Source organism: Lissotriton vulgaris, chromosome 2_1 (genome assembly GCF_964263255.1).
Source record: "Lissotriton vulgaris chromosome 2_1, aLisVul1.2, whole genome shotgun sequence".
NCBI classification, from domain to species: domain Eukaryota; kingdom Metazoa; phylum Chordata; class Amphibia; order Caudata; family Salamandridae; genus Lissotriton; species Lissotriton vulgaris.
Genome location: NC_141687.1, coordinates 407,366,607 through 407,380,733, shown reverse-complemented (window position 1 = coordinate 407,380,733; position 14,127 = coordinate 407,366,607). Strand labels below are relative to the sequence as shown.

The 14,127-nt window shown below is 45.9% G+C and overlaps 1 protein-coding gene across 4 annotated transcripts in view; it reads left to right on the top strand.

Moving 5' to 3' along the window:
- The window catches only part of RAPH1 (Ras association (RalGDS/AF-6) and pleckstrin homology domains 1), a 403,562-nt gene that overhangs the window by 259,613 nt on the left and 129,822 nt on the right, over positions 1 to 14,127 (top strand). For 2 of the 4 annotated variants that reach the window (XM_086955299.1, XM_086955300.1), the window contains exon 5: positions 8,565 to 8,642. The exons of the other annotated variants lie outside the window; for them this stretch is intronic. In XM_086955299.1, the coding sequence (XP_086811425.1) occupies positions 8,565 to 8,642 (78 nt within the window). The remainder of the gene's footprint in view (positions 1 to 8,564; positions 8,643 to 14,127) is intronic. 4 annotated transcript variants of the gene reach the window in all.

The following is a 14,127-nucleotide window of genomic DNA, read 5'->3' as shown; positions in this document are numbered from 1 at the left end:
CTTTTTGAGTGGGTAGAGTTTGAAGTGCTTTGTAGTCAGACACTTTTTGGTTTTAAGCAGAGTTGTGTTGAGTACACGGATATCTTCAGGGGAGGAGATTTTGAGATATGATTGGGTGTCCTCTGCATACATGTGTTATTCTATGTTGGAAAATTTCAGAATGTTGGTTAGAGGCTACAGGAACGGGTTAAAGAAAGTAGGTGATAAAGTGGAAGGAACCCTGAGGGACCCCTAAAGTGATCGGAGTGGTAGTGGACAGGGCTCGCTTAACCTTAATTCTTTGAGTTCCGTTTAGAAACTAGGCAAACTAATTTAGGGCAAACCCTGATAACCCCATTCTGTGTTCAAGTAAATCAAGAAGGCTGTCCTGTTTGACCGTATTGAAGGCTGAGGATAGGACGAGAAGGATTAGGAGGCAAGATTCGTTCTGATCTAGCGTTTTAAGTGCATCATCAACTATGTGTGAAAGGGTTGTTTCCGTGCTGTGACCCTGACGGAAGCTAGATTGGAATTGGTCTGTAAGGTGGAACTGATCAATGTGATTGCAAAGTTTGGTATGGACACATTTCTCAAGGAGAGGGAATGGTGGAGATGGGATGAAAGTTAACTGGGTTTGTATGATCTGCTTTTTTTTTTCATTAAAGGGGGTTATCTTTCCTGATTTTTCGCTGTCTGGTAAAGCTTCTTGAAGTAGTGATGCATTCACTATCTTAGTCCACAGAGGGAGTATAGACGTTTTAATCTCATTAAAGACGTTCACTGGTTTGGCGGTTTAAGTGTTAAGATATTAAGAATTGAATTTGCATTAAAGGTTTTGAATGTGTCCTACAACGTGTTGTTTTTGAGGGCGAGTCTTTGTAGGTCTGAGGGCTGAACGATCCTAGGCGGGCATGGGCTATTCGGAGGCATCATCTGGAGGTGCTCAACTGCTTTTGGATATCAATTTTTTTGGTATCTTCAAGGAAGAAGGAAACAAATATATTGCAGTTTAGCAACAGATGGGATCCAGTTGTGGAGTGGTTAGGTTGTTAAGTGGATTAATGTTTGATAATTTCGAACAGTTTTCTTGGGGGATTACTGGCCTTGTCTAATTGAACTCTGAAAAAATGTGCTCTTGAGTTTCTGATGTATTTGTTGTAGGTGCTCCTCCATGATCACAGGTGCTTAAGGTGTTCTAGGGACGCTGAGGATCTCCTCATTTGTTCGGCTAGTCTCAGATTGCACCTTTTCTTCTTTTAGGCTCCCATTGTACCATGGTTTGGAGTCTTTAGTGGACAGTCATTTTAGCTGCTAGGATGCAACTGTGTCAAGAATGGTCGTCATGGAGTTGTTGTAGTGTTCTTGAAGGTCATGGGCATCTGACATGTCCATTTGAGGAGGCAAGATGTTATTGTTGAAGGATGTCAAATCATTAAGGTCTATATCGCGAGTGTTCCTTTTCCAATGCCTGGGTTTCTTAAGTTGAGGTTTATGTGCCCTCATTGATTCAGTGGTGAGGAAGGTGATGCTGTGGTGGTCTGTCCAGTCACATGGACAATAGATTCAAGTTGAATGGGGTTTGCCCCAGCAATCACTAGATCCAAGATCGCACCCAGGTTGTGTGTAGGGCTGTCACAGATTTGGTTAAGGTCCGCTAGGGAGGATTTTAGACTGGTAGCTGAGGGGTAATTCAATGAGGTGAAATCTCTGAGGAAGATTTTGCGAGCTGTGTTTTTCTTTTTTTTTGGAAAACCTTTATTTAACAGTATGTGCAGACAAATACGGGCCTACAACCCTCAGGCCGGCCTCGACAATAAAGGGCACATCAGCAAGCAATTCTGCAACTCGGCAGCATATCAGTACAACCACGAATAGACCAGGTTACATTATACACAATTGTGCCGCCAGGCGCCAGGATGATGAGGTTTAATTTTTATAAAGTTTTGAAATAAGTCCATAGCAACAGGTCTGGAAGGATCCGAACCAGAGCAATGCAGTTAGGACTATAGTGGGCAGCGATCTTAAGAAGAGTCAGCAAGCATTATCCGTAAGGTAATCAATCGCACTCAATGAAATCAGGATAGATAAAAAAAAAACATCACATGACGATCTCCAAGCACTACCCAAAAGTACCCACTCCTCCCATAGACCCAAGAAATAAGAAAGGAAGGAACAAGCTAGAAAGGTAAAGAGTAGAAAGGGAGAAGAGAAAAAGAGGTAAGAAAGTAAGAAAAAGGAGGCCCATAGAAATGAAAAAACCAACAAGGAAATATACCCCCCACCCTACACGCATGCAGAGGCTACGGCCTACCCCCCCCTAGCAGTGTGTCTGTCGCCCCAGAAGAGTACCCGAAATGTAGAAGAAGAAAAAGAGAAGAAAAAGAAATAGCATGTCACGGTTGTTCGGAGGAGGGCCAAGGATCTAGTCCAAGCAAGCAAAATCGTTACCCGCGGTCACCCAACCCCAGGCCCCAACCTAACACCCATGCTACATGTACCTCCAACAATCACAAGTCCCAGTCCCAGCCTTATACGTTCCAATGTGCAACAAGAAAATCCCCTTCCTCAGCCTTGGTCCCTTCGAATCCACAGTCCAACAGAAGTCAGGTGCAATACAGCCAGCCTGGACGGGATGAACCACCATGGAGTCCGTTGCAGAAGTCGAGGTGTAAGAGACAAGTCAAACTGAAGTGAAGCTCGATAGTAAGGGACCAAGGAATGCGCCGATGCCATGCCACGGCTAGAGCAACAGGGAGCAGGACGATGCACAAGTTCCAAAGTAGCGGCCGGCCGATGTGCAGGAAGCAAGTCCAGGAGGACGCTCAAAAACGTGGCACCAAAGGACAAAGGAGATGGGCAAAACGGCAACTGAGGCACGAGCTCCGGCCACACCAAGGGAGCAGTATTGTCAGACTCCTCCTGGGCAGAACCGAAGAGTACCGCAGCGGGCACTGGGTCACGTCCCCCCGTCACTGCCACATACCTCAACTCGGGTGATCCACCGACAGTCGGTTGAAGATGTGGCTTAACATGCCGCACTGGAGAATCATCATGGCCAGCTGAAAAAGTCCCATCAAGCCGGTCCCTCAAACCAGTGGCAAAGTCGCGGAAGGCCAACCGCAGGTCCTCCAGCGCAGCCAGGATGTCGCGGAGCTCCAGCGGTGGACCAAGGATGGAGGGTGCTGTTTCGTCCGCCATCTTAGGCAAGCAACCATCGAGCGCCCCGGGAAGCAAGCCCCCTTCACCAGCCATCGGTATCTGGAAAGTGATGTGCTTTCTGTGGGGCCCTGGCGGTGCAGGAAATGTGGAGGCAGCCGGTCGTGGAGAGGCTCCAAGGACAGGAGAAACTGTGGTGCAGGGAAACCCACCGGCAAGATCAGGGCGTCCGATGCGGAAGATGGCGGCCGCTGCTGAAGGCTGCAACAAAGACGCGATCCCGGCCCTCCAGCTGGGCCGGGATACAATCTACGGGAGCCTGATACAATGTTGCGAGCGAGTCGCGCTGGGCAGCCGAGCAAGGAAAGGGCTGCTGTGAGAACTGCAGCGCCGCGCTCCAGGTCCGGTGCACCGGCTCCTCCCTCACCGCAGCGGCCGCTGCTGTCGTTGTCGCCGCTGGCCGTCCCCACCAAACAATAGCCCGGCTGCTCCAGCTTGAAGGGCCGAAATGGAAACCGGGGCTCAACTCCGCCGGGGAAGCTCCGTTCGCGACCGGAGCTACAGCAACGTGGTCAGGAGCGTAGCGCAGGTAAGCGTAGGGCTCGGAGGCACAGGATTCTTGCCAGGATATCGGCGAAGGGCGCAAGGGCCGGCGGAGCCGAAGGGCTAGGCGGCCATCTCGGCTGCAGGCTAGGCTACTCCTCTCTTTGCGAGCTGTGTTGCCCTATGTTGGTAGTTATGATTTCCATAATTTGTTCAATGAATGAGAGGTTGTTGAGTGGAGGGTGGTAGATCGCGTGTAGTGTGCATAGTGGTTTGTTGTTACTCGCAATGTTTAGGCATAGGTATTCACAAGAGGATAGCTCGATGATTTGTAACTGAGGTTATTGCAGTGTATGCAGGCACTACCCCCACCCGCTCTGTTAGGTCTGTCTGGTCTTATAATGTCATAGCTACGTAGGACTAATGTGTATGAGTGGTTCAGAGGCATCATGCAGCATGTTTCTTTTAGGAATAAGAATTCAAGCTCATGCTCAAGGATGAGTTCAACGATGTCCGCTGTGTGTTTCATGGCTGGTCTGCAAACTAGAATCCTGTGTTTCAGGTGTGGTTTGGTGTCCACGGAGTTGTCTGTGTGATGGGGACTTGCTAAAGGTTGAACTTATATAAATCTTTAGAGTTAGGCCTAGGTTCTCTGTGTGGACTTGAGACAAGTGTTAGTATGGGAGCCAAGTTGTCTGGGTTTTCGTGGTGTGCAGGATTATATGCGAGGAGAAGGGAGCGAATGTCACTGTCTGATAGCGGATCCTTAAGCCTGACCAGCCTGGTGGAGGCGTTGGGACTAGGGTATCGATTGCCATCTTGTGAGAGGGGGTGGCAAGATGGTTTCACACCTGTTGTAAGGAGTACTTGATGGTAGTCATGAGTGGTATATGGTGGGTGGTGCAGGATGCGCCTATTACTTTCTGGAGTCCTTTTGGGCCATCCGTTGTAGGCCAGCTCTGACGTGCTATTCATTAGGCTCTGTATGTCAGACTTGAGTCTTGTGTAATTTCATCAAGTCTGGATTCACTACAAGGCGTGGAGTAGGTGGTCATGCTTTGGGGTAGAGGACCGGGAGGTGTGGAGTAGGGGAGTGCCTTGGGTTGTGTAGTTGGACTGATGCAGGTCTGAGAGAGATGGTGGTGGGGTGGGTATCTAGATGGAGATGGTTTTAGTCTTATGGTCTGAGATCGGGTTGGGGTGTGTGTATGTTTCATATAGTTTCCTGCAGATCATGAGGGAGTCTTTTGTAGCAGGGCGAGGGAGGTGAACACAGCTTACAATATTAAGCCTAGGAGGGTAGATGATTTACTATGGTTTACTCACACTGTGGCATGCAGGCGGGCGGTGCGGGGAATAGCTGAGGGACAGTTCGAACCATGTTGGGTGGGGGGGGGGTTGGGGGTGCTGCAAGACCAATGTTCTTTCTAGCACCATGCCCTGGGGTAGTTGATAGCTTCAGTAGAGATTAGAGAGAGGCGAGGCCCTCAAACGCAAGGGCTTGCACTTAGCGACTGTACTTTATATAACATGTATTGCTCCGAGCTGGGTGACTCCTTCGGGCAAGAAGTATGTTTAGACATAAGGGACTGTTGACTTCCGTTGCCATGTGTAATTACTTTTGTCGTACCCTCTTTGATCCGATTTAATTACGATGCATTGTAATGATGACTTTCATGAGTGGGGTGTTTTGCCGACTACAACGCTTCCCTTGCACTACTTATTTATTTTATTTATTTAAGAAGTTTTATATAGCGCTAGCCAGACTGGGGGGGTATCGGAGCGCTTCACATCAGTTTCAGAGCAAATTAAATGAGAGCAGAACATATTACAATAACGCAGGACAGACGTAATGACAATGGCACAAAGTTCAGTTACGAGGACTTGAAAACAACGCATCCAGGAGGGGTGAGGTGTCAATCACAGGGCTCCCGCTGTTTCTATCTGATCGCTAGGGCTCGATCGAGGAAGAGGGTTTTGAGCTGATTTTTGAATTTAGCGAAAGAAGGAATAGTTCTGATGTGAGGGGGAATAGAGTTCCAGATTTTGGGCGCGTTACCAGCGAAGGACCTGGCTGTAGTTTTTTGTTTTCGTGATTTTAGCGGGATGAGGAGTAGAGTGTTAGAGCTTCTGAGAGTTCTGTTCTGGCCATCTTTTTGGAGTTTAGCCGCCAGATATTCAGGTTTGCTTGTGTGAAGGGCTTTGTGGGTGAGGCAGGCTGTTCTTAAATTCGCCCACAATTCTATTGGTAGCCACTTGAGATCTTTGAGTGCAGGAGAGATGTGATCAAATTTCTTTATTCCCGTGACCATTCTGGCAGCTGCGTTGAGAGTTGTTTTCAGAGGGGCAAGATGTGTTTTTGCTATTCCAGAGAGGACTGCGTTCCCATAGTCCAGTCTAGACTGCACCAAAGCCTGGGTGGATTGTTTAAGATCTTTGGGCGGGATAAAAGGTTTAATTTTGTTCAGAAGCTTCAGGTTAAGGAAGGCACTCTTCTCCGAGATCTTAATGTGTTAGGTCATGTCAAGTTTTGAGTCTAGGGTGATGCCTAAAGATTTGACAGAGTCAGCCAGGGTGAGGTTCCCATTGAGCGCGTCAATAGCTTTTAACCACTCGACCATTTGTGGGTTCTCATCTTTGTTTGAAATGAGGAGAAGTTCAGTTTTGGCCGGGTTCAGTTTTAAGTGGTTACTAGTCAGCCAAAGTTGCACTTCTCTTAGTGTTTCGTTGAGTCTTTGAATGTCTTTGGACGAGGAGATTTCCGAATAAATTTGAGTATCGTCAGCATACAAGTGAAAAGGGATGTTGGCTTTTCGGAGTAGGGAGGTGAGGTGTTCCATGTAAATTTTGAAGAGTTGAGGGGAGAGCACTGATCCTTGGGGTACTCCCCTATTGACTGGGTGGAGGTCGGACTCCAAAGGTTTTGATTTTGATTCTCTGGAAGCGGTTGTGGAGGAAAGAAGCAAACCATTTGAGGACCACCTCGTCCAGACCGGCCCTGTCTTCGAGAGCCTTGAGGAGAAGTTTGTGGTTGACTGCCGACAGGTCTAGGAGAATGAAGAGGCAACATTGATCCGAGTCTAATGATTTGTGGACATCGTCAATTATGTTGAGGATCGCGGTTTCGGTGCTGCAACCTCTCCTGAATCCCGACTGATGGGAGTCGAGAAGGTTGGTATTATCCAGGTGTTGGGTTAGTTGTTGGAGTACACATTTTTCAAGGATTTTAGAGAGGAGGGAAGGTTGGAGACGGGTCTCAAGTTTTTCAGGTCGTTGATGTCAAGGCCTGTTTTTTTTCAGCAGTGGGGTTACTTGTCCCACTTTCAGACAGTCTGGGACGACTCCGGTTTTTAGGGAGCTGTTCATAATCCTACACCAGAGTGGGGCTAGGTGGAGTTTCAGTTTTTTGGTGAGTTGAGCAGGTAAATGGTCTAGGGCATGGGATGACAGTTTTGGAGGTGGAGATAAGTTTATTTATCGCTTCTTCAGGGACGGGCTGGAAGAGTGACCAGGGTTTAGTAGTGAGAGAGGGAGCGTTACCAAACACCCCACCCAGGCTGCTACCGGAAAGGGGGGCGCAATTGGTGTTGAGAGATCGCTCGATCTTAGAGATCTTATCATTGAAGAAGTTGGCAAAGTTGTCGCACCGTTCTTTGGATGCAGGCCCTAGGGACATATCAGGTTTGGAGGTTTGCTTCAAATATCGTGATTTCTCTAAATGATCGAAGTGGAGGCGAGTGCCACACCTGAGGTGTACAGTGCCTGGAGGGTTGGATCACCGTTAATATTTTAGTTTCTAAGGGATGCTAGTGGCATGTTTGTAGCTTTAGTTTTCAGACCGTTCTAGTAGGGAAGAGTAAACTGCAGTCATATCAGCATTGTTTTTCATGTGCTGTGCTTTGGAGTTATTGCGCATGTCTCTTAATTAGTGGGGAGCCATTGCAGTCCAACCCAATGTGATTCCAATGAGTTACACCAGCTAGGAGTTTTGCTGCAAGTTCTGAGCATTGCCTAATGTTTGTAGGTCAGTCTCACCGATGCCTTCTGAGTGTGCGTAGCAGTGGGCGGGAGAGTACAGGAGGATACACAGCTGACACAGTGTGCCCTGGTTACCAATGGGTTTCCCTCTGTGGGCCTCCCACTTGAGCTAGAACAAAAGCGGCCTCGTTTTCTGGTGTGAAAAGCCTCATTCAGAGGCCTCCTAGAAGTTGCCCCGCTTGGTGATTTCTGCTGTGTGTGCTAAGTGATGATTCAAATGGTGTTGACATTGCTGTCTGCCCCGACCAGCTTGAATTCAGTCCTTGAGTAGAGAACCCCGGGGTTTACAGACAGTTCATACATCCCCACCAAGATTGCTGTTTGGCAGGTAACTGCTGCAGAATTGTACGATCCCATGTACAGCTTTTGATAATACTGTGCATGTCCTTATGTGCTTGGTATTACATATTATGCATCTTGATCCAGGGGCGTCGCATTAAGGTCCAGGAGAGCCGATCAGTGCCAGATATTTAAGACTGCTAGTAATATCTTCGAATTATTTGTCCATAAATGTCTTATATGCATGTCTAGCACAGTTTAGGTTGATTTTCTTCAAGTAATACAATTGCTCTATACGTTTCTGCACATACTGAATAATTAGAAACCTTTCTGCTCTTCTAGACTTTTGCATTCCCTCTGCCACATCTCATTTTGCATGAAAATGCTGCAATGCATGTTTTCTTTTCATCAATTTGTTTTAATTTGCTTTTCTTTTGCTCCTTTCTGTTGGTGTCTCTGCTTCACCTCACGCTTCTTGCATGACTATTAAAGGGACATTTTTCTTTGTTTCTTCCCTTCCTATTTCTGTTTCATTTCCTCCTCTTCCATCTGCGTTTGCACCTTCACAGCATGTTACATCATTAGGAAGAGCCAGGCAGGCCCAGCGCCATCTTGACTTCACAGAAGAAGAGGCTGAATTGTGCCCTGTAAGTTTCCATCATTTTGTTTTCATTTAAAGTAGTGCCTTGCATTCCTACAAGCGAAAAATCAGTACATAAAGAAAAATAGCTGACATCTAACATATGATGGCAACGTGACCATGATCTCAAGGTGCATGGAATAAGGCGCATGAAGTGTAACACTAAAAAGCACATGAATCGACCCAATATTCCATTACATTCTGCATACTTTTGGGTCAAACCTGTTCAGGTAACTGTCACCTGCATTCTGTTGCACCCTGCTATACAAACTGTATGCAGTATGGTGATCACGGTCCAGAACTCAAGGTGCTTCTTTTCAGATGGGCAGGCATCAATGTAGCGTTTTTTCTTTTTCTTTTTCTTTCCTTCCTTTCTTCTTTTTTCCTTTTTTTCTTTCACTCTTTTTCTCGCTTTCTTTCTCCTCTTCCTTCCTCGTCTCTTTTTTCTTTCTCTTCCTCCTTTCCTTTTTTTCTTTGTTTCTTCTTTCTTTCCTTCCTTCTTTCTTTCTAAACAATTCCAAGTATCAGCAGAATTAAGTCAAAGTGAACAATAAGGTTTTCTTGTTTTTTTCCCCCTTGAATTTCAGCAATGCTGTTCTAATACCCCACCGAAGTGGATTCAAAGTCTAGCGGCTACCACTGTACATGTTCAACAACCTTATAATTCGCATTGCTGCTGCAAACAAACACGTATGCACCTCTGTAAATGAAAGGTTTCATTATACTTGAGCAGCACCCTATCTGATTATGAGGTCGTAAAGGCTGCTGCCAAACATGTCAAATGTGTGTACCTGGCTAGCTGCCAGGTGGAATTGGCTTATCCTAATATGCTGGCCTTAATCGAGGTCAGCAGATACCACACAGCACTAGTACCCCTTACCTTGTCTTGCCCAATCTCAAGAAACAGGAAATAATGGTTGTGCTAGTAACTATTTTTTCAGGAGAAGGTTAGCTTGAACAATTTGGCTCTCCCACCGCAGGTCCTGAGGATTGGCCTGTGCCATGCTGTTGGCATCCCACCTAGAAATGCATGGTTTCTTTGATGTTACTTCACACCATATATTTGGTTTCCTTTTGCCAAAATGCACCCCAACACATTATTAATTTATACGATAACCATTGAATATGAGCCATTGAAGATCATCTGTAGGTTCAGTCAGTTCTACTGTCTGCCCAGTTATGCCACTGATTGGTAGTCACCTCCAGACATCTTATCTGCTAGGTGAAACCTCCTTTGATCTCAGCTGTACGTCTGTGCTGGACTCGATTACAGGCTCTCCGGAGAGCATGCACAGGCGCTTCTGGGAGCCAGGGCTCTTTCTGTGCCACGCAGTAAACGTGCGGCAGCCTTGCCCCTGCAACTAGATCAAACGAGGAGGCTTCAGTAATCTTCCTCAGGCTGCAGTAGGAATGTGAGCTTCTACTACATGTTTTTCAGAGACTGCCCTTTTTGAGCTCGGGAGTAACACAGCAGGGAGTAGCCAGAACGAGCCAATAGCCCAGCGGATCATTTTACTTCTATAAAAGATTCAGCCAGTTCGGTTTGTTCCCCGTCAGATTGCATGAACATGTACTGCAGAGTCATAACCTGCATCCACCTCTGATATGAACAAAATGCATGCTGCAAAAACAATTTTGCTGTTGTACTGCAGTTTAAATGACTAATCTGTGAGGATTTATTTGATGCTTAGGGTTTTTGCAGTTTTGGGGATTGGGAAATGTGTGTAATGCACTGCTCTGTGTGTTACTTCACTAGAGCTCACAAAGCAGGACAACGCCTTCAGTCTTAGATTATTTGAATTAGTTGGTGCTCTTTAGCGTTTATCTATAGACACACCCACACACCACTAAAAGGTTGCATAAAACTGGCATTTTAGTTCGATTCCTGTGATAGCGTTGGTGTGCACTCTGGCCGTACTTTAGGTTTTCTTTTTTTTAAGTTTAGAAATCCTTTGCAATAAAACAGTCATTCACAATAAAGCGCACTATCCAGCCAGTGGCATAACTTGTAAAAAATTATCTACCTTTTATTTACAGTAGTGAGGCAGCTAACATAGACAGAAGACTAGCATTTTCCGGGGTTGATATAGCGTCAAATTTTATTTGAGCATTTAGTTATAAAGAGGCTGAACGTGGTTTGTACTTCGGTTTATGTCCATGTTATCTTGTAGACCAGGATTATTTGGATGCGCACTCCAGAAAAAAGGGGAAGGTGCCCTGGTGTAGCGACAGGCTAACATGGAGACTTGTGACAATGATTCCTTGGGAAAGGTAGGTTATCAAATGGGTTTTCAAAATAATGACCCTACACAGTGGAAGACACCCAATAATCTTGAAGTACTAGATGTAATATCCACCTGGGCCAAATATACATGAAACCCAGTAATTCTACATGGCATTCTAATGACCGGTCCTTGCCACACTCCAGGCCACCACTGAGTCACTGATTCGAGTGGCCACTAATGGGATTGTAGGACATGTGTTTTGAGAAGTGAAGTTGGAGGGACAGTGTAGGCTCACTACCATTGCAGCCCTTGAGTGTTTCTGGAACATCCTCCGTGCTCACAAGATGCTGTGGTCCTTTGGATCACTCCTTGTCAACGAGTTGCAGATGCTCATAGCTCTGTGGTGATCTCTCACAGGTCAGTTCCACCACGCAGGCCTTCATCAGTGATGCTAAGCCTTTGCCCGATCAGCTAGAAAGGTCCTCTCACCTCAGGGTAGTTCAGTCCCTTGTCTTCCAAGAGAGAGCAGCAGCCTCTACGCTGTTCTCTGTTTTCGGACTCAGTTGAAGCTACAACAGAGGTCTGTTCCTTGCCTGTCAACCCCTCTTAGCTGATGCTGCAGAACACCCAGTTAAATTATAAAACAAATGTGAGATACCTGCTGCACAGGACTAGTGCCTTTCTGAAACTAGGGGCATTGCAAGCAAGCAAGTACCCCCCAGTATGAATATGTGCCAGCTTCTAATTTGAATTCCTCAGCCAACTAGAACAAGAAACATCTTTACTTACGTTTTCCTGGGCTTCCCACGCTAGATGGGGAGTCGGTGTGGGGTAGGGACAAATGGTTTGTGGACATATCTCCAGCGCTAACATCCCTGCTGAGGTTAGGCTATTGCCAGGTAGAACAGAGCTTGTTCGGCACAAGTAGCACAGAAGGATCTGCTCCAGGGGCTCCTGTAGGGCATACCTTTTATTGGATTCTTATTACAACCCTGAAAGCAGTATAGCCAAAACGGCTAAAGGCATAAGGCTCAGGAGTGCATTAATGGCAGAGAAATCCACCAGGCATACCCCGAGTGCAAGGAACCACGTTGTATACAAATTATGGCATTTTTTTATATTCATTGTACATTCATTTATTGGTTTTGTCAAATGACAATTGGGGTGGTGTTCTAAGTAGACTCACCCGCAGAGAAATTCTTAGATTATTAATCACAGAATCATCCTAGAATAAAATCCCTTGCAGGCACCTTTACCTGTCACTGTCGTATTGCCCAAGCCTCCAGGGGTATATTGGGTTCTCCCCTATTCTTACATTCTAGAAGCCAAGCTGCTAATGCATATGTACTCATTCATATGTAACCTTCTCTCAAAACGAATGTTTAGGGAAGCATGGAGGGTGAGGAGATTAAACCCATTTACAGGAATTAAAAAGGTTTTCTACAGAGGCCTTCTAGGGTTACAGTCAAAGGCTTGAACCCATGACTGTTCGCTTTGTTATTACCAGCTATAAGTTTGCCAAAGTCTAGCAAATATAGATGCCTCAACCTTTGAAAGAGACACACTTTGTGTGTACCCTCTGGTCGGAGGAATCCAAGTGCTGTACCTGGGAGCACCACAAATCTGAAGGCAGACATTTGGTAGTCTGAAGAAGCCAAACCTCTAAGGCTTGAGCTCTAGGCGGTCTGGGTGTGGGGGATAGTGGGTAATGGTGGTAGAGCTGCCTGCTTTATTGGGACTTTGAACCTTGCACTAGGAGCATGGAGATAGTTGTAGATTTCTTTGGCAGCTCATAAATGCGTGTTCCTTCCTTTAATGGGTTATTTCTAGTCTACAGAGATTTGATTTGATTTTATAATTTATACAGTGCATGAATGCCCGGAGGTGTCTTGGCACTAGGGACAGTAGGACCAAATCGTTATAGTACCCATTACGCATCAATTCTATTTGTGAAGAGCCAGATCTTCAAAGCTTTCCTCAATGACATGAGCGATGTGCTACTCTTAATAGGACTTGGGAGGAAGTACAGATTTTTGTTGTACCGACTAGGAAACTGCTTCCTCCCCAGCGAACCTGCTTGAACTTAGGTATTTGCAGCAACTTGGAATGAGAAGATCTTAGGCTCCTGCCTGGCATATACCATTTCAGATGCGTCTTCAGAAACTGCGGGCCAATGCCTTTTAATGCTTTAAAGGCCAGGCCATACAGAGGAGTAAACAGAACCATTAACTTTTCCAGCAGTCATGGGTCTCTTCACTTCACAGCTGGATACCTTCAGGTTCAAGGCCAGGATTCATACCCCCCCTCTTGCCCCTCCTTTATTTGATTGAGGTATACAACTTTCTTCTTTCTACAAGTAGGCGTACTCCTTTGGCCCTTGATGCTGACCCTCCTATTATTATCTAGGTGAAACATTGTTAATCTGTTCTTTTATTTTTTCCTATCCTTCATTCACTTGATACCTGGCCGAATCAGTTTTTAACTCCCCTGTGACATTCAGCTGTTGAGATCATCAATGATTGTTTGCTCTATTCCTTTTGACCCCGTGGACAGGGCTTCATAGTAGTGCGGGCTTGTTAATGTGAGCCCCCTCCCTCGTTAAGGCATTATCTTCCTGCCAGCGTGGCCCAAGACTTCTGCTGAACCTCTCATTTTGGTCATATCTTCCGGGCTTATTGGTAAACCTTTGTGCCATTCTTTCTGGGTGTGATATTGTCCTCAGATCAAGGCTGTTTAGCAGTATTGTGGTTACAGTGAGCTTATGCCTTCATTAGACCTTTCTGTTTTTTGGGTACCAGCGTTAATCCTACCTTAAAAAGAACAGGCGCCTCTGCTTTGGTCCTGTGTGCTGTTTGGCTTTACTAGCCCTGATTAAGAGTGGGACACCATTTAGAGGTTAAGGTATATTTTCACCATTTGAAGGCACTATCCATTTCAGTCCCTCCAACTTATTTAGTCTTGACTGGGGCATGTGTATGTGAATTTGCTTATCACCATTATGGCTCTGTCATTGTCCTTGAGGGCTCTAGTGATTCTAAAATTCCTTTCGTGAATCCTTGTCTGATTGTCTCAATTTTAGAAAACATACATTGATATGTGCAAGTATACACAGTCATTTCAGTACCAGAGTTAGGGAATCCCTGTACCTGTTACCTAAAAACTTACCAGGAAGGGGGATTGAAAGTCTAGTGGTGTTGCAGCTTCACATTTTGCCTGGCAAGGAGCCTATTAGTTTCATTGGTAGTTTTCATGGCTGGTATCCAGACC